We start from the raw sequence: 26,290 nt of genomic DNA on the forward strand, positions 1-26,290 counted from the left end.
TTAATCTGCACGCGTGAGAGCAATCTCTACCTTAAGAAATAACTTCTGAAATACTATGTGTAGATTTCGTGATAAAATAATTAGATTACAATAGGATAACATGTAATCATTTCCAAGATACTTCAGTTTGCGAACATATTATCAATCTGTACACTATAATTTGATATCATCAGAGATTAATTTCAGTACAAAACGACGGCTAGGATGACATAAGGACACGCATGCTGTTTACATCTACATCGGCGTATAAATGACTCCTTAAAAAAATTTTATCCGAAAAGGAACGCAATCAAAGATGAGTTTAATACCATCACGGTAACGCAAAATAAAGAATGGGTGCAAACTGTGCGAATCCGTTAGTCGCACGAACGCTATTAAATTAGTTCAGTTAGCACATGTCCATTGGGTGCACTTATTTGTTATTAAATTTAAATAATAAAACAGTAGGTTAATTATAACTGCTATGACAACTGTCGCAAACTAAAAAGTAAATTTTTCGATCTGCATAAACAAAATACAACGGAATAGGAGCCTCATTCCGTACTTTTCTTCTCAAAATTTGCTACTGCAATGCAACGCAAAAGCTGGAACTGTCATTTATAAGTGCCACTACGATTATCACCAAATAAAACGAATAAATTGCTTTACGTTGACCACATCTATACGTAATAAGACCCCAGGCCTCGCATCTCACATTTCGAAATAAGACCCAAACATGGCGGATTGTCATAAAGCAGTGTAAGTTATGTATGAAGAACTTTATATTCTGTGATTTAGCAGAAAGAGCTTGGATGGTGAACTGAATCGGCGCGCGTGAGGAAAATCGGAGTTCACTACTTTGATTTAAGGTAATAATATGTATATTGCATATATTTGTATTCGTTAATAATAGTAGTTATCAATTAAAAATCTATTTCTCTTATGAATTAAGATAACGATAAAGGAGAACATTCATAAAATGTTTGTAATATGTGCCAGGCCCCGTCCAAATGAAACATCTAATGTGACAATTACATAAATGTACTTTCATGAATGAACTTGTAACCACTCATATATGTGTGATTAATTTCTTATATTCCAAAGCTTAATTCGTTTCTTCTGCAATTTTTACTTAATTTGTTAAACGTCTTAAGGTAATATATAGACTGACTGATTTTAGTACAATTTTCGGTTCCTGGTGTTCTAAAGGGTACATTGAGCATTGTATCATTTATTTGTTCGAAGCTTTGGAAGAATATTGGGCACATATTTACATTAGGCAAGTCATTAATGGGACAGTTACTTAGGAACTACAGTACTTTTCAGTTTTAGTTGGGCACAGATACATTCGTGAAATATTAACTTCTCTTAGCTAATTGCACTCTCACTACTGTAGAAAGTGTTTTTCAAAGTTGAAGTCCGCATTACTGAGTTCAGAATGACTTTAGGAGTGCTAAGTATAAATCAAACCAACTTGTGCAAGGTGGCCCCTGAAAAAGCACGAATACTACTTAGCTGGGTCAGCGCAGCAGGGGGCCCGTGTTAAAAGCGTCTGTAGGGGTCTTGCACGTCAGCGATGATGAAAATAGCATCCACAGGGATAGTGGAAAAACTCCATATATGGCATAAGATTATATGCCTTGTGAGTAGTACAACTTTGCGACACTTCTATGATCACTTTGTATACTGCCTTCTCAGCACTTCACTTTCATTCTTCCTTATTCGCCTCCCTAAAATAAGATATACCGGAACTTATTCGGGACCTTTCCTCACAGGTTCAACAGCTCTTTGAACTTCGTATAAATTTAGGACATGCCAACTTTCTTTGTTGGCGTTCAGTGCCTTCCTTAACTTAATTAATTCACTTGGTCACAATTTTGACCCCCGCAAGAGTGCCATGTACCTTCAGCTTGTGAAGCACACATAAGAACACGTTGCATGTTGTACAGAGAACAGCAGTGGTTTTTATAGTAAAATAGTACAATGTAAGGTGCTGAGTGAATTAACTGCTAAATTAAACTCAGGAATGCCTAGATGTTTATTAATGCAAAGCAAAAAGTGAAAGCGGACTAATTTGTTATTTCGAGGCATTTCTCAGCCAACTTTTTAAGCAATTCAGCGTATTAACGGCAAGTATAACTAGCTACTTACTATCCCATGTGGTTGTATACTTATATTCATAACATATTAACTTCTGTTAGCAGGATACGCAGTAACGTTGCCTTAGAAAGTGTTACTTAAGGGAGAAGTTGTATTAATGGGTGCAGATTAAGTTTAAGAAGGCTGAATGCATCATGTTAAAATGCCGTGAAAAATAACAGTGTTAAATACACAAACCAACCTGTTATAGGTAGGCACGATTGCTGTCTAACTGAATCAGGACAGGAGTGTAGCAGAAGGCCCGCGCGACAGTGCGTACGGAGGGATCATTCTCGTCAGCGACAGTGCGTATACACACAAACCAGGATAGTGGAAGAACATTTCATATGTAACATACGAAGCTTACCTCCCACTGCAGATTACACCAATCCTTTCATGGATTCCTTATGGAGTATATCGTGGTAAAGAGCACGCTTTGGATTTCCTATTTAGGCCTATAATTACTGTACATGTGAGAGGTAGGAGACCGATATACTTTGATTACTTAGACAATCCTGTTGTGAAACCAGATACCGGTAACATATTCTTCCGTAGAGTTTATAAATTTAATCGCCCAGAGGCTGGGAAAATACACAAACTATACAGAAAAAAAAACACACACACAAATAAATTCCGAATTAGTGATTGCAAATACGAACATTACTGTATTTAAAGCTACTATGTCCATCATGATATTGTTTACGGAATTTGTTTTCTGGATGTTACAGCTAAGCCTAACAGTACCCAAAATGCTATTTCTTCAGACAATGGAAGCCATGAGATGTGATTAAAACACTAGTGTTTATATATATATATATATATATATATATATATATATATATATATATATATATATAAAGATGGAGTTTTCCTACTGAAAAATTCGGTATAAGAATTTAGGCGCACTAATTTAACAATGCAAGTTATTGTTTGTTGAGGACCCACCACTAGTTTTAAGTTATTTCCTAAAGTGAATTGCTTCTTAAGCTAATAAGAATCCTAAGTGGCACAAAGTTCAATGCTAAAGTTAGGTAAATATAAATTCAAATCTAACCTGTTTGTAGCTAGTACGGCAAGTCTTTCCTTTAGGCAATGCATTCATTATTTCGATTCTTTCAATTCAGTGATTTGATTCTTTTGGTTCAGTCGGTTCGTGTTCTTTTGAACGATTCCATTGCATTCACTACGTCAGAGTGATTTTGTGGCAGGGAGTAGAGGTGTCATATGTTTTTTCTGTCAGCCTGTACCTCGCAGTAATCGTTGGTCAGGCGGTGTCTGATGACAGTGATACTTGGCGCGCAGTTGAGTGCCATGTTCGAGATTTGAAAAACTTTTTTAATGGGTAGTGTGGCAAGTCTTTACTTTAACTCAAACAGTGACTTTAATCGGTTCTTATAGGTTCAGTCACTTCCTGGAACTGTTTCTGCGGGAGTCACTTGTTGGAACTGTTCGTGTCTTCTGTGGTAGTTCATATTTTTCCCACTAGGTGTATCTGTCCAGTCATATGGTAGTTTGTTTGTGATGTCACATGTTCTGTCTGCTTGTATGTGTGTGCTGTTGCAGGTGGCATGCGGGGAGCGCGTAATTGAATTTTCATTTCATGGCGACGATCGAGTTAGCAAATGTGATTGAGAAACCGTTTCATGAATTTAATACAAAGAATTTGAACTTGTCGTTTTTAAATAAGGTTGTGTTAGATTCGGATATTAGTTCATATCTCTTTGCAGCACTTTTTGGTTTTGGTTTAATTGAGTAAGAAAAAACCTGTCATGGTTGTGGTCGAAGGCTGAAGATATTTCCGACGTATGGTAAAAGTGGGCGTTTATTGTTTTTTTCTTGTTTGTAATAATAGCAAGTGTGCTCGCTTTAATAAGTCGACTTGTGTGCGGAAAGGAACATTTTTCAGTAATATGAAGTTGAGTATTGCACATGTGTTCTTGCTATCTTATTTTTTCGTGTGTGCAATCAGCAATTATGAGTTCATTATTCATGAGTGTTCTATGGCGAAACGGTGAGTGTTTTCATTTTTTAATTGATATTATTTTTATTCTTGATTTGTTTAGCATTTGAGTATTTGCAAAGGTTACGAGTATTTGGAAAGTGTTTGGTTTGCTGCTGGTTGTTATATTGTCTTGCTGAGATGTAATTTATTTTTCTTTATCATGCTGCAGTGATATATAATTAGTGATGATGTGTTTTATTTTTTCCCTTCTTACGTTAGCTTTATAGTAGTGGTTTGATTATTTATTGTTCTTTTGGATGTTTTTATGGTACTTGAGCGGGGGTTTGGGGTGGCGGTAGTCCCCCATTTAGATCCAATAATTGATAATCACCGCTTCACCTGAGTAGATTTCTTGGAAGACTTTAGGAGTTGTGTTTAGTAACATTTTGGCCCTTGTACTTATAGTATAATTCTTAACATTGAACATTACTTTGACTCGGACAGTAACTGTAACCGATTCATCTGATCCGGTTCCGGGAGCAGCTCAAGAATGATTCCTAAACTGCTCCGGAACCCGATCAGATGAATCGGTTGCAGTCACTGTTTGAGTCAAAGTAAAGATTTGCCGGTAGTGTTATATTCGGTGAGTTACTCTCTCCTCATTTTCTCCCCCTCTCTCTTTTTACTATGATCACATCTAACAATAATTAGCATAGACCTAGAGGCAAGTTTTAAAATTTAAAAAGAAACTACTATAAACCTCGTCACCTCGGCCTTATCTGAAGTGACTTCAAAAACCATGCAACACGTACGTATCACTTTTTATAAAAAATCGTCCGTAACTGAAGGAATGCTTGACAAAGTTAACTGATCTTCACTGCTAGTCACACAAAACAATATATCGTCGCTGCGCCTCGAAGAACCGCTATGTGGCATTTTTATCGAAAATGAGTTATGTCGTGCAAATAAACCTGAAAGCTGTCGGGCAGGCTCCCTTATAATATGATAAGTGAATATTCAATTTTTTCGCCACAACAATGAAAAAAAAAAAAATAGATTGAAATTAAATTCTTCAGGTTCTCATCACGTACGTATTGATTAATGTATACAAATCCTCTTATAAAAGCGCAAAAGGTAAACCGCCATGTGCTTTGTAAACATAGAAATAGTAATATAATATTGTTGAAGCAAATTACAACCATGTCCAGTGCATAATATATGCAGAACCAACTTTATTATATTTTTCAAGTGTTTCCGTGTATATTTGACAAAATTTTAAGAGTGGGATGTTTTATGCTTCTGAAGAGTGGTGGCTTTAACACATACCTGTTCTTCGAGGCGCAGCGACCATATACGGTCACTTTTACCCCATATTGTATGAGCATTTTGTCTTCTTTACAGTAATCATCAGAAAATCAGTTGACTTATATTTCAGATAGACAAATGGAATATTTTAAGTTTACGCTCCACGATTATGCCTACTAGGCTAAAGGAGACGGTGATGATGAGAAATGGTGGAATGAGGAAAGTAGGGGGAAACGAAAGAATCCCGACAAAGACCCACGAACACGGTGTTTGTATACCACAAGGGTCAGTTGGTGCGAGCTGGGATCGAACCAGAACCCCATGCACCGGAGGTGAACGCTCTATCATTGTGCCACCGGGACCTTTTCAGATAGATAGTTTATGTCTTCATTCCTAATATTTACCTCATTTATGAGTCTGTGACAAAAATAATCAGCTAGTAGCAAGGTCACTGAGCTTTTATAAGATCCAGTTAACTGTGTTTACATTGGATGCACGGACCGCGGTGGCTCAGTGGTAGAGAGTTCACCTCTGGTGCGTAGGGTCCCTGGTTCGATCCCAACTTGCGCCAAGTGAACTCTGGTTTGGACAGATACCATGTTCATAGGTTTTCTCGAGGCTCTCCCATTTCCTCCCACTTTCTTCGTTCCACCGTTGAATTCATTTCTCATTATCGCCATCACCTTTAGCCTAGCCGGGCATAATCATGGGACGTAAAACTCAAAGGTTTCATTTCATTTCATTTTTGGGTATTGAGAAGGAGAAATTAACGATGACTGAAGAAGGAAACAAATGCTGCATGTATTGTATCAATGTACTGCAATTGGTTGACAGTTAAAAGCCAGTGCTGAGAGTGGACAAGAAGGTTTGGTAGGCTATATTTATCTTTTTCACAGTCGATTTCCTTCTTTTGTGACGAATTGTAAGATATGATTGTAAATTTGGAAATAAGTGTTGTACGGTACAGCACGGGCTACTAAGTTCCATTTGTTTCGGACAGTTTCTGCGTTCTGTCCTTTTATAATAATAATCATTAAAAGTTACTTTTTAAAATAAATTTTATGATCAAGATGAACATCGCATATAATTTTCTTTGTTTTCGAAATTTACATCAGAACACGGCGTCTTCTTGATTTACACGCAAGATTTACACCGCGTTTTAATTACAGTTGTCACTTACGTTGAATCCTACTTACTTTTTCATAAACGTAAAACGGCTTTATCAGAGGAGATACGTGGGGAATGTAAGTGTTACGTTTCCCATAGAAATCAGTATCACTACAAATATATGAAAACTAACTATAAAATCGCGGAAAAGTGTACCAAATTACGTATTCTTTAACACGATCTTTTGGACAACGATTTAGTTTGCCTGTTTGCCAGAAGATGAAAGTTTTCCCTGTCTGCAAGGTGTTAAACGTGAGGAGTGCACACTTTTTTTTTTCCTCCTCGTATCACATAATTTGATTGACAAACGAAATAAATTTAAATCAGAAATTTCATTGTCACTAAATAAAACATCCATACCAAGATTAACCGACGCCAGATTTACATCACACATTGACACACACAGAGAACAACGGGAAGTCTTGTGTCAAAGCAAAGCAAATGACCCCAGGACATCGATAAACGATTACAGTGACATAGTGATTATGCGAATCTGATGCACAGGTGAACTGAACCCAATGACAGATTCATTAATGAAAAAATTGCGTAAAGTAAACATTTGCCTTATTTTGGTATGTAACGTATGTTGTATACGTTTTATCGCTACAAAATGAGTTGTGTGTGTGATTACCACGTTGTGCTTTCGTTTTATTTAGTGTGATAGATTTTGTAGTTATATTCGTTTTGATTTTGACTCCTCCAAGTCATAACTATAAATGTTTAATGCTTAATGACATAATTTAAAGTCCTTACTGTCGGAAAGTATGAGAAAGGTATCGGTAGAAGTTTCGAAACAACAATTATATGAATACCATCACTTATAAGATGGATATTAAACCTAACCTGATGTCCATTAGTAAAGTACACTGCATTTATAAAATACGCAAATCACAATTTTTTTAAAGTATTTCATAGAGTAACCTTCCCGAGTTGTATTGTCATCTTTGGAATCGTTGTCCAGGTTTTTATCAAGGTCTGCTTCGGTAGTTGGCACAGTGTTGTGGAAACATTTCAAATCCGAAAGTAATTCCGTAACATTAGTGTGTGAATTTCACAATTTTCGTTAAATAATGACAGTACTAATACTAGTTACATTCACTATATATGTTTTGAGACAGCGGGAGGGTTTTGTCCCCCATCAATTGTCTAAATAATTTGTGGATTTTACTTTCATTGCGTTTGTTTTGGTAGTATGTTTTATGCACTGCTTCATTTGCTCATGTTAAAACATGTACTTTCACACACATGCATGGCAGGTTTCATTTGCGAAAATACCAAATGATACATCAAAGTAGAACTAAGGAGATTTCTTATCTTTCCATTTGCTGAGAAGCTATTATTTCTTTAATACATGTCTGAAGTGCTACATGCTGACTACTGGCACAGTTACCGTATTTTGAATGCTCCGAAAACTTGCCGTAGTTCATTGATTTCTGCTAGTTTCCCGACGCCACTGGGGATGTTTTGATCCCTAGTTAACACATAATTTACGATAGTGTCTGTTTTTCGCTTTGGTAGAGTTCGTGGTTTTACGAAGGTGTTGTGCTTCGTTCTTTGTTCGTTGTGATTAGTGAGTGACGTGATATTGATATTGTGAAGTTTTCTGTCTCCTTTGTGTAATGACACTAGTGTGAAGCACTCGCTTGTGCGTCCTTTATATTGGTGAAGGTAAAAACATCTTTTTTTTTTTCTCTCTAATCTTGGTTCTCCGCATTTATTTAAAATATTATGAGTATTTTCATTTTTGTGTGTTTGCTGTTTTATTCTTAGAAATCGTTTGAATAGTATTGACATCATGAGTTTTTAGTCATAGTTTTGGAATAAGATTGTTGATAACGAAAACTAGGTCATTGGCTTGTTACAGTTTTGTGCGTTGGTGGTTTACTCCACGGCTTAGAGGGCCGCGGTGGCTCAGTTGTAGAGCGTTTAACTTTGATGCTTGAGGTCCTTGGTTCGATCTCAGCTCGTGCCAAGTGAGCTTTGTGCTGGATAAACACCGTGTGGGGGGGGGGTCTCGGGATCCTCCCGTTTCCTCCCACTTTATTCATTCCACGATTTCGTTCATTTCTCATCACCGTCTCATTTAGCCTAACTGTGAGACGTAAAACTTCGATTTCATTTCATTTTTTTTTTTTCACGGCTTAGAATTAATTCCTTATTTTGTATATTACTAAGTCATTATTCAAGTAGCTGATTCATTTAGGGACCATGCTTATTAAAGAATTATAACCACGACCATTTCTCACACGTTTTCCTACGTTTCTATGTTTGAGGAAATTACAGCTTTGCCATTACGAGAAACTTCATTAGGCCTAAATCAACTATTGGAAACAAAAATAACTATGTCAGATTTTCTTTATACTTCTAACATAAATATTACAATATACTAAATACGGCATTATTATAACTGCGAACAACTTTAATATATTTGTTCGGTTAGTTCGAATCTGTTAGTGGCATAGCACTCATTTCGCTGAAGGTGATAGTATTTTACTTCATGTTTGGCGTGTAGCAACTGCTGCACAGTACTAATCTGCAATGCTTAGTACAAGTTTACTTCATAGCAAATACCTCTTGTAAAGTTCTAAGTTCTGTAATCTCTGAAATTAGATTAGAATCCCTTGTACTTGTTTAGGTTAGGTTAGGTTAGGAATCCAGTTAACAAGTTTTTGCCACGCTGTGATCGTCGTTCGGATTAACGTCCTTCTTCCTGCTAGTTAAGTTTAACGTCAGTAGCAGGTACACCTTACAAAAGTACCAGTGTTTGAACAATTATCTCTGTATCCCTTTGCTAAAGGTATGCATTGGACAATGTAGCATTTAGTATATAGGTGAAGTTGAAGCGTGTCATCATATCGCGCAACCGGTGGAAGAGTGTTACAACTCAAAATATGGAAATTTTGAGTTACCATCGCTCAAAAGAGAATAAAGTCAAGCGAGCTCTACCTGATGGTATTTTTGCATAAACGTAACTAAACAAATTAACCTAGATGGCAGAAATACCAGTTATAATGTAACTTTTAACACATCAATGTATGTTAAAAACTTTTAAGATTAAAAATAAGAAGAAACAGGCTGAGGTTCCAAAAGCTAATTCACTTTCAAAGAAGTGAAATCTAAAATTGAAAGTAAAATTGACAAAATAAGAAACTTATACAGGTGAAAAGCCAAGAACCAGGCATATTTAAACTAGCAAATAGTAAATAGTTGGTCCGTCAGTCAGAACAGCATAGTTAGTTGACCACTAGAATTAGAACCTGGCCAGGATGAACCTCAGCCTATGCAATTAATTTATTCTGTAAGTACTTTCATTAATTATGCTAAAGAGGCGACACACAAGAAATTCAGTGCATGGAGGTCTTCCTCCATGACAGGCTTAATTTGTTATCAATTATAATTCCTATAATTATAATTTAGAAACCTTCTTTCAATTCTATGAAACTTGTTCCAATAATAATTAAGATGCATCTGAATTAACATTTGTTTTTTCTACCGAGGACACTAAAACCATTCAATAAAACTACGCACATCTAATATAACAAATAATAAGCAATATCCTATAATCATTTATTCAAATTAGTAACTAATCTCTCTATTTTAAACTTACGAAACATGGCTCCTTAATATCAGGCAAATTGCACAAAAATAAACTTCTTGTGTTTTGTTCTCTTTGCGTAATTTATAGCTACATTTGGTTAACAATATGAACACTGTAAATTTTCAGTTATTTATTTCCTATTATCATAGTGTGTACAGTGTTCACGAGCTTTCTCTCAAGTATTTGCTTTGTTTATTTGTATAATGCCACGGGCTACGCATACCGCAATAGCAAATCAACCTCTATTCTTACGACATTAAAAATTTTCTCAGGCCTTCCAGGAAAATTTGCTAAAAAATTCAGTCCTTCAAACGTTTAAGTATATTATTAAATTAGTCAAATCAAAAAAAAAAAAAAAAAAAAAAAAAAAGTGCAGATGTTTCCCCTTTGTTTGTCCAACACACTGGTTTAAGGCAAAAAAATGCACACTTAACCTTAAATTAAACAAATCTCAAAGAAGCCTTTTTAAAGTAATTTTCAAGTTCAAATCCTGAGCTCACAGTAATAAATAAATATAAGTCAAGGGTTCAGTTACCTGACGAGTCTCTCTTGTCATACATATATGCAAAGCAGTATTTAAGTGAGCAACTTCTTCGCGAGTTAACCTTCACAAAGCTACTTTCTAATTTTGTTAGTGGGTTGTTACCAAAGTATATTGTAAATTTCGCTCAACGTTCCATCGCTTCATTTAGCACCTTAGTGGCGCAAGCAAAAGCTCCACAAAGGGCTAAACTCTTGGCCCAAAAGCGGTTACAATCCCCTGTGTTAAAAGCACCTGTTAATCTCCTGTTCAGTAGCACCTTCAGAAAATGCTTTGCAAACAATAATTTCAAAATTAAATTCACTCACTCTTTTACAGAACACAATCCAAAATGCTAAAAATAAAACCCGTACAGTGGCGTTTGCCACCAGTAAACCCTCCCTTTTTCAAGGTAAAATGCATCTAAATTTGTATTTATTTATTTCTACCAAGGACACTAGAACCATTCAATAACGCTATGCACATCTAATATAACAAATAATAAGCAATATCCTATAACACGTAGGGCGCGAAGTCCATATTTACACGGACCAAAGAATTGTGTTACGTATTGCGCTCAAACCCATGCGGAAACTGATTCCGTTGTACGGATATGGTCTTTGGGGCGTGTTTTTCATATTTTAGGCAGAAGATAGCAGTGTGATTGAACGAAACGTGGCGGAAAGTAAATTTTGTTCCGCAATCCTTTCGTATTGTTTTTATTCGTGCAGCATCGCAGGACGTTGTAGAGGAGTTGTTATCGATGATGAAATTCAAGCGTGGATTGATGAATTGTCGCCTTACTGTAGCAGTGACGAATATTTACCTTGTCAAGAAAGTAATACAGATAACATATCAGATGTAGGTGAATATCTCGATGAACCATTTTTCGTTTTTTTGTTCGGAATCTGTATCGACAAGTATCAATGTTATCTCCCAGCCACAAAGCAGATATGGAGATCGTAACGAATAAAAAAGGAATATATACAGAGAAACCAGTATCTGTATTGAATTATAATTTGAACGAAAAAGGTTGACCACTCTGATCAAACATTATTATATACTCTTCTCAAACATAGAAGCATGACATGATGGAGACGGCTTGTTATACACATGATTTTGATGACAGGAGTGATCAATGCGACACTTGTGCACAACACAGTGAAATCACACACACACACACACACACACAGAAAAAAGAAAAAAATATGTTTCGTGTTTTATTCGTACGTTATGTTCACACTCAGTGGAGCCAACAAGTGCGACTGCAACGCAAAATACTAGCAGCGCGAAAATTGCCCGACTGGTTGCACAGCACTTTGCAGAAAATATACCGACAGCAAACCACAGACGGCTGACACAACGAAGATGCATAGTGTGCACTGTAAAAGCGAAAGCAAATGGACAGAGAGTATAAAACGATAGCAGGTTTTATTACTCAGATTGTAATGTTGGTCTCTGCGTTCTGGAATATTTCCGTTTATTTACCACAAAAATCATTTATGATTTGTAACTGTAGAGATGTACGACACACGAACAGGTTTTGACAAGTACATTTGGTGCATCCCATGTTTTGTTTTTGGTTCAAAAGTAGCGTATACAATTCTCCTGTGTATCAAACAATACCCTACTGTTCTTCACATGCATTTTCTATTGTCCTTAGATTTTATAACATTTATATTCAGGTCTATAAATATTTTTCAAACTCAAAAAATGGTTTCTTTCAAAAATATATCTCAAATATACCGATATCAAATATATCGAAATAAAACTACGCTAATTATTCAACGAAGAACCATACTTTATTATTTTAACAAAATGTCATATATGAACTCATTCATTGATACTGTATGTTAATTTAAAAACTGCCAAAATCCTGCCGCGAGCGGGGAAAGGACAGTGCTTACGGCCTCCGCGCCCAAAGTGATAATCATTATTCAAATTAGTAAGAAACCTTTCTATTTTAAAGTTACGAAACACAGTATTCCAGGGAGCGATTTTGATAGAATAGAATAGTTAAAAGTCATGTTCCCACAAACGTGTATTTTTGATTTGTAACAGTCTTGTACCGGGTATGCGATATGTATGACCAAAATTGCATACGTATAACACAAAATTTTCAAAATAATCATTATTGTTTGATGTTGTTAGAATTCATTAAGAATAAAAGAATTTTCACATATAGGACACTATTTTGTGATAGGAACTACCCAGAAATTATTTGAAGTCGACAAAAGGTAGTGATTACTTTCTGTAGGGTATCCTAATCATTCCCAACAGTTGTGGTTGAATCGGTCAAGGATAAGTTAGCAAAAGAGGGTAAGTTTCGTCATTGAAATATGATACTAAATTTTCTCCGATTATTTACACAAAATGATTCGATGTTATGATATATAGGGGGTACTTCGTTTAAGGCTTCCCAATCATCACACTGTATGAGGTTAAAGTCTGTCAAGAATTTAAGGGCGAATCCCCAATGAAAAAATAAGGGTTAAGTTCCAAAGTTGGGCGTCCGTTTCCATGAAACTTTTTAAAATTTACAGGAAAGATATGGATAATTTAATCGTTTGTGTGCTTGATAATATATAAGGGTTTCGAAAAATCTGTGTATTTGTTATATATAAGCGGTTATAAACATGGGACTATACAGCGAGCGGAGGGAACTACTTGGCGCAAGGTAACCGAACAGTTGCATTGTGGGAAAGTAACGAGCATTTATGTTATCAACATGGCTAATGTACAAGGACAGTGAAGTAACAGTTTTAACATTTGTGAAGCAATACGTTGATAACGAACAAAATCTTTTAAAAGTTTGTGAAGGGCACGGATTAATGAACCTAATAACAAATTGCAGAAAGTGTGGAAAGGAGATAACAGCGAAAAACCGTAGCGAAAGCGGACGCCCAACTTCGGAATAAATGCCAAAAATAAATATGTTCAACGAAACTTTTCAATTTTGTAGCAGCAGCGCATATTTCCTTTGAAGTTTTCAATGATTTGATAATGGACGCAGTTAAAGACATTAAGGAATAAAGGATGTTTTTACTTTACTGATCCAAAAACATGTTCCACGATAACTTCCGTAAACAAATATGTATTTCCTGTATAACATATATGACCCTAAGTACACTTTACAGAAAATACGATAATTTACATTGCCATAGCGTGTCTTGTTACCGTTTGAAGAACTGTCATAGATTAAATTGAACAGTAGTGATTGCCACCAAAATACTTTGTGAATGATCAACATTGTTAGAATTTAGCTTAAAACATACCGATGAAGTACTTTCGAAATTTACGCCTGAAATATTGACCAGAAGTGTAAGAGTAGATATCACTCGTCACTGCTAAAACATACAAGGTTAGCATTGTCTTAAATTTATAATGTGTTCTATACTACAATTAGTTAAATATATGTTGTTCAAGTAGGTACTAGCATAGAGGAGGGAATAAGGCAAGACAAAAAGCAGATGTATAAATGTAGCCAAGTAAGGTGTGACGCTGGCCATAACTATTACATACCGTGAGTTCTGGTGGAAATAATTAGTTCTGAAATAGAACTTACTAAAGATTTGGAGATTTTAGGCGCGTATTTTATTGTAACAGTTACTCCGATGTGAAATAAGTAATGATAGGAAATTGAGCAAGAAGGTTTTATTTAAATGTGAAAGATTACTTGGTAATGCACTTGTTCCTTGTAGTAGTTTATACCTACATATTACTTTTTATTTTTCAGTCAAGGCCACGTTATCCTGTTCAAGTTACCCTGTCTGCACGTCTCTTTCTAGTTCGTAAACAAAATGCGGTAAGTATTTGTATTAATCAACTATGTATATACTGTAATTGTAAACCAAAGTGCTGTCATGATAGAACTGTTTCAAATAGAAATTCACCACTAACAAGAAATTGAAGTAGAAAAACGACTTAATAAAAAAAAATCGCCAACAAAACCGGATATTAAGACTATTCAAAAAGTGTATTGCTGAACAATCAATGGAATTCTTGAAATACGAAGTACATCCAGAAAATAAGTGTACTAGGTTTTTGTAGGTTTCAAAAGATTAATTTAAAACAAAGCTTTTGCATGTTTACATCAGTACGTATCTGAACTATTTTTTCTATAAAGTCCCATTCCTGTCGATGCACTCAGTGAGGCGAGGGACTAATATTTTTATGCCTTGGTCAAAGAAGTCTGCCGCCACCTCTTTTGCCCAATTCTTCATCTCCACCTTCACTTTTTCGTGAGTTGAAAACTTTTTTTTCCACCCATGTGGATCTTAAGGGACACGAACAGATGATAGTTTGAAGACGCCAGGTCAAGAGAATGCGGATATCAAACAAAATCGACGGTCTTCCACTGCTTTGCTCGTCGTGGAAATCACTACGACCGTTTCTAAATTCACGACACCACTTAAACACACTCGTACGATTCATAATTCCTTCGCCATAAAGTGATTTGATTTCGTTAAAATCTTAAGACAAAGATTTTTCCTTCGCAACGAGATAACGGCTGCGAATCTCGAACTTGACAGCAGATTTTATTACCATGTTTCACGGGATACGTTACTGTGGCCACAGTTTTGAACGTATTGACGCGTGATTAAGCTCACTGGAAAGGGTAGGAGCTAAGCTTCACAGGAGACAAATTCCCTCCGCCCGCTAGGTCGCTAGTACACTTATTTTATGGACGTGCCTTGTAATATATTTTATATAATATTCTTGACAAGTAACCAGATGATTAGGGCAGCGTTCGAAAGTAACCCACAAACCCAACCCGAATATATCGCCGAACATCAAGTTTTCCAAGTTCAGTCTTATATAGTGTAGAGATGGATTTCGTACCAGAATTGTTCGAATTTTTCCCAGCTCAAAAGTACCCAACGTTTTTATTTATTTTGTTTTGGGGGAGGTAAAACTCACTTTAAAAAAAAAAAAAAAAAAAAAAAAAACTAGAAATGTACTTCAGAAATTTGGAATGAAGTGATAACCTCAATTACTTTCTTCAATCATGTTTCTCAGTACATGCCTACTTTCAAAATTGGCTTAATATATATATATATATATATCAGGAAGAAATCTCTAGAACAGAATGCCATTGAAATAAAATATGTTTGTTGATCATGCATAACGAAATTAGTTCGCGTTCAACCAAATACACCTTAATGGGGTATGTACAGTCTGAAACAAAATACAGGATTAGCATAAATGATTCATTCGTTTTGAAAAGGCTGTATTTTCAAGTTACACGTACACACATGAAGTATATATGAAAAGAACTACAAACTCACCAAGTTTTTATTGATGTAGAATTTGGCACATCCCAGTTCTTGACTACGTAAACGATGAACTTCCGCATAGCTGGATTGAGCGTATTGGTGAGAATGACCTAGCTTTGTGTCTCTGCCCTCCCAGATCTCCTGACTTAACGCCATGCGACTTCTTCCTATGGGGGTACGTTAAGGACCTTGTTTACGTAACCCAACTACCGCAATCCTTAGTCAAACTCAAAGAACGCATCAGTGCTGCAGTGCAGACAATTGACAGGACTATGCTACAAAATGTATGGAATGAGCTCGAATATCGTCTGGACGTGTGTCGTGTCACCAAAGAGGCACATATGGAACATTTATAGAGGGTGAGTTGTGGTTCTTTTCGTATATGTTTCATGTGTGTACGTGTAATACTTTTAAAACGAGTGAATCACTTATGCTAACCCTGTACAATACCGACTACATTCCCTTTGTTTTTGTAGTAGATACTAGTGTATTAGTATAAACAAATAATAATGTGCCAATTAATTACAAATCAAGAACGCTTCACTTAAAAGGGAAATTACTAATGATTTACATATATGTTCTCAGCGCTACACTTGGATAGTTACGCACAGAGAAACGAAAATGAGTTAGACCGAAAAACTCCTGAATTCTTGTTGCGTGTATAGTACGATTATCGTAAGGTCCTTTAATCATAAAATCTATTGTAAGAAAGCAAAAAGACAAGTTAAATTGAGTTTTTTTTTTTTTTTTTTTTAATGCTTCCAATATTTCATCATCATCATAGGTAATGACATGAAGTGCGAACGTGAAATAAAAGCAAGGAGGATAGGAATGGCGAAAAGAGCCTTTAGGTGGAAGAAAAGTCTGTTTTGTGGGACCTTGAATAAAGAGTTGAGAAAAAGACTCATAAAATGCTTCGTGTGGAGTGTTGTACTGTATGGGGCGGAAACGTGGACATTAGGTAAAGGTGACGAAAATCGACTGGAATCCTTCGAAATGTGGGTGTGGAGAAGAATGGAAAGAATTAGTTGGGTCGAGCGGAAAACGAATGAGAGAGTGTTAGAAATGGTGGGTGAGAAAAAGAACACTTTTATATATAATTAGGAAGAGGAAGAGAAACTGGTTGGGACATTGCCTAAGAAGAGATTGTATCATGAGGGACGTCCTAGAGGGTATGGTGGCGGGAAAGAGAGGGAGGGGGCGAAGGAGACTACAATTAATGGATGATATAAAAACAGAAAGATCATACGCAAAGACGAAGAAGTTAGCGGAGGACCGTGGAGTATGGAAGCTTCTCAGCTGCGGCAAGTGACCTGCCAATAAAGGCAGAATACCTATGATGATGAAATATTTCAGGTCTTCCAAAAAAAAAAAAAAAAAAAAAAAAAAAGCAGACCTTTTGTATTTTTTGTAATAATGATAATAATAATAAAGCCTTCTTGCATCTCCGACTCCTGATCCCAGTATTTGCCTGACTATTTGCAGGGAAATTAAAGTAATCTTCAGTCAGGATGGCTCCCCAGAGACTTAATCCTGAGTGTAATAAGGTTCTATTCTATATTGTACAGAACATCCACCTCTTTGTTACTCTAGAAAATTCTCAATGGGCGAAACTAGGATGTGGCTTATTTGAATTCCTTTTGTGCGACGAAGGATTGTTTTTAGTTTCATGTGTCCAATAGAATGTGATTGCTTAAATGATATTTTAAATAGGAGACTTTACATGTACAATCAGCGACAAAAGTTCTTTCCGTTTGGTAACATTTATTTTGGGAGTAACGGTGGTATTGCTGGAACGTATAGAAAATTCTATTCTTTTTAATTTACTGAAAACTGTACTCAAATTGTCCTTCCATTCTGAAGTTATTTACGAAACTAATTTCATCAAACGGAAGTATCTTTTGTCGTTGACTGTACAGCGCTAGTATAGCTGGAACGTATAGAAAATTCTATTATTTTTAATTTACTGAAAACTGTACTCAAATTGTCCTTTCATTCTGAAGTTATTTACGAAACTAATTTCATCAAACGAATTGATCTTTTGTCGTTGACTGTACAGCGCTAGTATAGCTGGAACGTATAGAAAATTCTATTCTTTTTAATTTCCTGAAAACTGTATTCAAATTGTCCTTCCATTCTGAAGTTATTTACGAAACTAATTTCATCAAACGGAAGTATCTTTTGTCGCTGACTGTACAGCGCTAGTATAGCTGGAACGTATAGAAAATTCTATTCTTTTTAATTTACTGAAAACTGTACTCAAATTGTCCTTCCATTCTGAAGTTATTTACGAAACTAATTTCATCAAACGGAAAGAACTTTAGTCGCTGACTGTACAGCGCTAGTATAGCTGGAACGTATAGAAAATTCTATTCTCTTTAATTTCCTGAAAACTGTACTCAAATTTTCCTTCCATTTTGAAGTTATTTACTAAATTAATTTCATCAAACGTAAGTATCTTTTGTCGTTGACTGTACGTGCAAAATTTAATGGAACCTAATTTTGCCTAATAATACCCAGTTTTAGCAGATACAGTTACTGGGCTTTTTTTTTTTTTTTTTTTTTTACTCTGTATTGTACAATCCTGTTGCATACGCTCTCCCCTTTATGTAACTCGTAAGGAAAAAGTCAGTGGTTGGGAGGGAGATCAGGGGAGAAGGGTAGCCAATTCATTCCCTTCGCCATTGCCCGTTCATAATGTAGGGTAATAATAACACTGTCGTCAAACTGTGTAAATAAAATATTGAAGACATCCTATGTGTGATGTTTTAGTGCACCATCATACATGAAACAAATGTTCCCGATAGTATTATGATCTGAAAAAAATAAAAGAATCGGTCAGCATCTTAATGTACCGAGCTTGGGGTAAAGTTCTGTTAATAAACGATAACACAATCCAAACGAAGTAAGAGTTTTCATTATTCTAACTCCCAAAGTTTTGTTTCTTCATTAAACACTAGAAAGAGAATAATAATACATAGCATTATCTGTGGAGTGCTATGTACTGCCCATTTTAGACTAAGCTTAATATCTTTTTCCGTGTTAGTAAATTAAAAGAATTTATTTTCGTCAAGATTTTTTTTCCACCTTTCTAACTAACTCTATGGCCTGTAGAACCCGAAGGTTCAATACCGCGTTCACAAAAGCTCTCCACTGACTTCTATCCTTAGCCAACTGGATCCAGTTTCTAGTTTGTATTCCTATCTCTGCGAGATCCATCTTAATATTGTCCTCCCATATGCGCCTAGGTCTTCCTAATGGTCGTTTTGCGATTGGAACTTCCAGTTAAGACTTTGAAAGCGTTCCTACTTCCTTCCATCCTGGTTACATGACCTGCCCACTGACCCTCATAGACTTAATGATCCTAACAATGTTGGGTAAACCGTATAAATTATGCAGTTCCTTGTTCTGAAGTTTCCGCCATTCCAAAATTCCCATTCCTCTTGGATCCGAATATTTGTCTCAGGATCTTCTTCTCAAATATTTTCAGTCTACGTTTTTGCCTCAGAGTAAGCGGCCATGTTTCGCAACCATACAGAAGAACATGCATGATTATCGTTTTATATATTTTAAGCTTCAAATTCCTCGACAGAATTCGCGACGACAAGAAATTTTGAACCGAATAGTAACGCAAATTCCCTGCTTTCAGTCGACATTTAATTTCTTCGTGAATATGATTTTCGTCTGTTAATTTTGATCCTAGATATTTGAAATTATCCACTTTATCGAAAGTATTTGATATTTTAACGCATCCATAATTTGTATTATTACGATACCGATGAGCTTCCATGTATTTGGTTTTCTGTGCTTTTACTTCTAAACCCATGTCCCTGCTAGCGTTTAATAAGACCTCTTCATTTCTTTCTATTCTTCTCCCATTATCCCCTGTTAAATTTGCATCATCAGCATACGTCATAACCTGGTGAATACGATTCAGCTCTAGGCCCTGGTTGCTATATTTGATTTTGCTTATAGCGTGCTCCAGGACAGTTGAATGGTAATGGCGACAACGCATCTCCTTGTTTTAGTCCATTCTCGACGTGAAAGCTCTTGGACAAAACTTTTTCACCTTGCATGTATAGTAAACCTATTTTTATAAAATCGCGATTGGCTATTAAGAGAAGAAAAAATCTATTTGTAAATGTAAATAGCACTTTACAACAAAACGTAAGGCGTAGTATGCTCGGTACTCCCCAGTTATTTCTGTAGATTGAAATAAGTAGTATGATTAAATGGGACACAGTGGAAAAGGTAAAAGGTTAACGTTTGGTCATTGTTACGGTAATGAGTAAATTTCCCTGCTGATTACCATGGCAACACATGTACGAGAACGACCGTGTAGTAAAGGGTTATTGAACAAAAGGATAAGTGAATTCAGTGTTTTGTGTTTGCGTGTTGAACTTCTACGATTACGAATTTAACTTATCATTTCAGGAATCGTGGACTTATAAAATAAAGATCCAATTACGAATTGAATCTAGCTGTGTATAGCTAAGCATTTAGGCACGAGGGAACCCTGTGTATGTTATAATTGTCTGTGTATTACTTTAAATATAGGTACACACTGGGAACTAATTACACAGTCACACCAAAAATAAATAAATAAAAGTTGTGTGCACCGGATGCCATGATATGATTGTAAACATATTCTCCTAAGATTCGCTTCTTAAACGAGGAAAACCTCAGGAAAGTTGGCTGTGAGATTTTAACCAGGATTTTTAGATTCTAAAGTTACAACGTTAATCATCCGTTCACATCCATTTGATTTTGTAATGGTGGTAGCACTGCATATTAACATAAACGTGTTTATATATGTATATAGATAGATGATTTTGTGTGTGTGTGTGTGTGTGTGTATATATATATATATACACGTTCAGAAACAGAATCATGAGTTTTGTATGAAGTCTGTTTGTATTTTTAGCTGATGAAGTCATTAGGTAAATTACACTATCCCCATTTTAACCCTAGAAACACTGAGAAGGGGGGGGGGGCTGTGAGGTCCATACTCTTTGGTGTTCCTAGGGTTAACTTATACAAGCTCCTGGATTAATGATTTCGATAAATTCTTTCTTTCTTTTTTTTTCTTTTTTTTTTTACAACATTTTTTAAAGCTAATGATTTATGATTCTTACTTAGCAGTATAGGCTAATGAAACATGATTACCTGAACAAGCTATTTCATTTTCCTATGGACACTGAAAAAGGAAAGCTATTGGCTTTAGTAAAAATACGTCTTTTGCACATTATGAAGTTGATAACTGGAAGTTTGAATGAACGCCTTGGTTCATAATGCTCATATATGTAAATATAGTTTATTCATGTGGTTCTTTTTAATTTATTTATTTATTATTTTTTTTTAGCAAAATGAAATTTAGGTATTTTTTTATATATTAAATTGGCTATATATATATTTTTTTTTCTCTCCATGCGGCATGATGATTGGAATGCGCCTTTAGAATTCGACATGCATGCATTATGATCACAAATGTGTTCCCCTATCTGGAGTGGAGTTAGTCTGCTATCAGGTAATGGGAATGGAGTGTGCCAAATTGTTTTCTGAGATTGCAGTTGTGATTTGTTTATTTTGGTTTAATCATATATTATAAGAAAAATATAATGTTTACAGTTACATGTCCCCTTTCCCGACATGCACTTTTGTCAATAACCTTGAAAGGAATTGGTCATTCGAGATATTCAATTTCTTACAAAGCTACTTCCAAATTGGTTCATTCATTTTATAGCTATATTGATAAAAGGGTATAAGAGTAGGGAAATTTGTACTTTTGCTATTGACTGTACATTAGAGTTCAAAATTTATCTTAATTCTGAAACGGGATTTTATATCATTTGGCCGATGTGCTGTAGGCAGTATTTTAATTTCTTTAGGGTAAAGATATACCGAATATATCTCGCAATCGAGGTCGAGGTTTAAGTGGCGGTCGCTACCTCAATGTCTAGGTCGCGATGGATGAAGGGCGCACGTAGCGAAGAGGTCGCGTCCTCGCTGTAAGTTTCTCAGTTTGAGGAGGAAACATTACTGTGACGTCTGTGAAATTATTCCCTCAGTGCCTAAACATCACTGCGATACCACATTTTGAAATTGAAAGGACCAAACAGTTTATAAATAGTGATGAACGCGAGACGAGATATGAGAAATACCAAGGTCTCGTCTCTTTTTTTCGCAAAAATATTTGAGTCTTATCTCTTCCCCATAAATCAGAGTTTTACCTTTTTTTTTTTTTTAATTTTATGTGAAGAAATTCCCTCTCTCAGCACTAAGCGAGAAATCATGTCCAGTACAATAAAAATAAAAAAATAAAAAGGATATCTTCAGGTTTCAAAGTGGAGGGGGTATTCACCAAATGAAGTTTCGTCATTGCAATTCCATTATTTGACGTTGCCTCCCTATGGATGCGTGCCTGTCTTTACAGGTATTTCTTTACCTTATATCACTAACGAATTTAGAAGAAATTCTTTTTTTATTAATCTCTGAATTCAGGGGGGAGAGGCGTGAAGTTTCTAAGCATAGATATGATTAACAGTAGCTTCTTTTTTCTTTAGAAATTCCGAAATTTAGAGACTAGCCCGAAAGCCCCCTCACTGTAACCGCCACTGCCTTATGTAAAGTCTTTCCAGCCTTAGAACAAAGTAGACGTAAACAAAGCAAAATGAATTACTCCGCGGCTCACACGTGCTTCGGCAGCGAGAGACGTGAACAGCAAGATCGTCTGCTCACTTACTGTAGTCGCATAATTTCCAGACTATAAGGCTACAGTTTGTTGGTAAATAATTAACGGACTGACACTGACTACTGCTATGTTGGAGATATATATTTTCTTAAATCCTTATATAAACGAGATTGTCTCTTATTCATGTTGTCTTCTTTTGTGTTTTATAGCACGAGACGAAAATGGGTTATTGCCACACATCGTCGCCATGAAACTCTGCATTCTACAATAATTTTAAATGAGTTGGGAAGGCGCGTGAACGCATGCGCAGTAAATACTATATGTTCAGATACGGGTGAGGTTGAAATAAAGTGACATCTGTTGTTAAATATTATATATATTGCGCTTATTATCACAAACTGTGGGATAAATTCAGTTTTTTTTTTTTTTTTTTTTTTTTTTTTTTTTTTTTTGAAATTATTATTTTAGTAGAGATTATATTGCGGTAGGATTCTAGTGCACCGAGACCAACAACCAATCACTGGTCATCGACAAACTGGTAGTCAGGTAGGTTTGTTTACATCTACTTTTTTCTAAGGCTGGAAAGAGAATAATAATAAGCTACAATATGATTCTCAAATAAATATGAATAACTTATCTGACGTTCCCATTTGAATTGCTATTTTCTTCCATTGTCTATTTAAAACATGCCTATTATGATGTTCTTTGTGCCTCAGCCCATATTGGTGGAACATTTCTCATTAGTTCTATTAATATGTCTCTCATAATCAAATTTAAAGTGCAGCAAAACCTCTTGATCATAAATACGCACAATTCTATGCAGACGAAATTCTCAACGGATGAAGATTTTATTCCGTGCAGCGCTTCAGGGAGAACCAATTAGAAGACGAACCACAGCGATGCTTCCACTGAACATCGATGTAAAAACAAACTCGATTGTGTATCATTGCGACCACTAATTCACCATTGCGGTCGACCTCTAGGTCGCGATGTATCCTACATCTCTGGCATGCACTTACCTGTTTGAATACATGTGTTTGTGCCATTATCGAGGTAGCGACCGTGACTTAAACCTCGACCTCGATCGCGAGGTATCTTCGGCATGTCTTTATCCTTAATGTTTAGCTGGCGGCAAACAGGGTCTTTTCTGGTAGTCGAATAGTAAATATAATCGCTTCTGATCAGTTCCAGTGTGGTCAGGTCACTAGGATGCATGTTTTCTATGTGCTTAACTCTGATTCCGATTTAACAAGAGATAAATGCAAATGATCTATAAATCACCTAAATTAAGTATCAAACACTTGCAATTTAATTGAAACCTTTTAAAACTAATTATTTGACACAGTCTCTAAGGATCATGGTATTAAGTAACTTTTCTTTTGTGTAGAATAAGTTCATGTGATGCATATGTGCCATTACTTGTGAATGTTTATACGTATATTCTGTACTTTCAGGTATTATTGTGACTACTGTGATACCTACCTAACTCACGACTCAGTAAGTATTTTAATTACTAAATGTAATGTATGTTTGTGTGTTCGTATTAAAGTATTTGGAAGGAAACAATTCTGGATCGCAAAGATCTGACTATTAATTATAAATTGAATTGTAATTTTCTGTTTTACTTATTGTAAAGAATAGTGTTCATTAGTATTAGGGAAGCTCACATTGTATTTTGAAAAAGAGTATGAGTGTTCTAAAAGTAAAGCGCGTTGTTTTATGAAGTTAATTCTTTAATACAGAGGCTGATGCGTTTTCATCCGAACAACTAACAGACTGTGGCACCTATCAAATCAGGTTTTACATAGCAACGAAACTGTATGCGTACGTGTGTCAGTCTCTTAGCTGTTGTACAGCGGAGTGAAGATGTGATAGTGGAAAAATACCGTCAAAAAAAAAAAAAAAAAATGCTTTTGCGCAAGAGTACGTCATGGCTTGTTCCCATGCAAACTTCACCATTTCACGCATAGTAGAAAAGTGTCGGAACAATGGGTTTGTGTTAAGACGGGCCACTGTGCGTGTTACAATTAAACACGCACAGGAGCCGCCTCTACAGCCCACATCACTAGCGAAATCTCGTCAAACAAGGGTGTTAATGAAGCTCACAAGACCTGTGTTAAAGATCAGAGATATAACGGCTTGTGAGAAATCATTACCACAGGGTATTATGGTGGAACGATCTCATGTCACTGGAAATGTGCTATGACCATGGACGAAGCATAGACTTACCTAAGCGAGTGTGGAAAAATTCAGGCCATCGCCTATAGAGGTTTACGTTAAAAAGTATGAGTTTTATGGTTGCTACTGGCTTTTGTTACAGGTAGAAGCTTATTACTCAGAACATGTCATATACAGGTTACACAGACGAAATACCAGTATTGTATGATGATGATACCCATCGGATGAAAGTTGACTAGGGCAAAGCTTGAAGTCACATGGACAAAAAATATCGATGGTCATCCACTGACGCGTGGCAGCTGCAGTTGGTATTCACGCTATTCTGTTCAGAAATTTTTCCTTGAGAGTCCAGATACTAGTCCCATGGATTACTGTACTTTTGGACTTCTCAAGCGGCGACTTTCATCACGTCGGGTTTGCGCGGTGAATGCCCCCTGGAAAGGCTGTAAGCAGCAGTGAGGACAATATACGGTACGCAACAAGGTCTGCTGTAGTAAAAACTGATATTGTGCAGTGGTGTCCATATTCATGGCCATTACGTCGAGCATCGATGATGACAGGGTGGAATCTCTTAGGTAAGCAAAAAGTTCAGTATGTTCGGATTGAAACGAATCAGCTTTTGTGTAAAGGCATTTCTTACAAGCAGTATGCGTAACTGTTACAAATATTTTTGCAGCTGTTAGGAGTATGTGTGCCATCGTTGGAAAGCAACAAACAAAATTGATACAATATTATTCAGGAAAATAAAAATTGTCAGTAACTTAACAACAAACAACACACTTTTCCGAGTCATAAAACAGACTGTCATTTTTCCACATAATTCCCACCATTCGTTACGTACTTTTGCCAACGATGAACCAGAGCCTGCATGCCGCGCTTGTAAAAATCGGAACCAGATGAGGCTAACCATTTCCTTAGTTTTGACAACAACTTCCGAGTCTTGAAAATGTTCGCCACATTTAGCTTTGTAAAACAATTCTCTGGTCGTTATCCTTCGATCAGCACGAATGAGTTGATCAAGACTTCCCTTCATTGCGAGGGATGACAGCTGTGCAGGGTCGACCGGGCTGTGGCTTGTCATGAACACCCTTTTTACCACCTTGAAAATGCCGTACGCATCGCTTCACATTGCTCACGTCTATTGTATCGTCTTCATAAACCTTTACCAAGCGTCGTTGGATTTCAATCGGCGCATTTCCTTCAGCAGTGAGGAATTCAATCACACATCGTTGTTGTATATGCACGTTCATATCAGGCTCAGGCTCCATTTTTGAACACTCCTATGCTGGCGCCATCTACCGCAGAACAACGGGACCAGCTGCAAATAAAAGAGGAAGGTTCAAGCATTAGCACTACACCAACGACATCTGACACGGACATACAAAGTCAACACAAAAAATAAGAGGCATTAATTTCGGAACGACCCATATATATATATAAATTGTTCAGCTCAATGAGGACTATATTTTTTTTCGCTAAATGCTAATAATATCCT

The 26,290-nt window shown here is 36.2% G+C and overlaps 1 protein-coding gene and 1 long non-coding RNA gene across 2 annotated transcripts in view; one reads left to right on the forward strand and one right to left on the reverse strand.

The window, feature by feature from the left end:
* The first annotated feature begins 693 nt into the window (after nucleotides 1–693).
* LOC145687835 (U1 small nuclear ribonucleoprotein C-like) overlaps nucleotides 694–26,290 on the forward strand; it is a 56,334-nt gene continuing 30,737 nt past the window's right edge. The window contains exons 1-3 of the mRNA XM_081761290.1: nucleotides 694–848; nucleotides 14,387–14,455; nucleotides 24,072–24,114. Coding sequence (XP_081617416.1) covers nucleotides 14,451–14,455; nucleotides 24,072–24,114 — 48 coding nt within the window. The 5' untranslated portion in view covers nucleotides 694–848; nucleotides 14,387–14,450. The remainder of the gene's footprint in view (nucleotides 849–14,386; nucleotides 14,456–24,071; nucleotides 24,115–26,290) is intronic.
* LOC145687836 (uncharacterized) overlaps nucleotides 24,121–26,290 on the reverse strand; it is a 236,410-nt gene continuing 234,240 nt past the window's right edge. Inside the window, exon 4 of the long non-coding RNA XR_014131795.1 lies at nucleotides 24,121–26,113. This is a non-coding gene — a long non-coding RNA (uncharacterized LOC145687836). The remainder of the gene's footprint in view (nucleotides 26,114–26,290) is intronic.

This window comes from Thermobia domestica, chromosome 6 (assembly GCF_964235325.1).
Source record: "Thermobia domestica chromosome 6, izTheDome1.hap1.1, whole genome shotgun sequence".
Taxonomy (NCBI): domain Eukaryota; kingdom Metazoa; phylum Arthropoda; class Insecta; order Zygentoma; family Lepismatidae; genus Thermobia; species Thermobia domestica.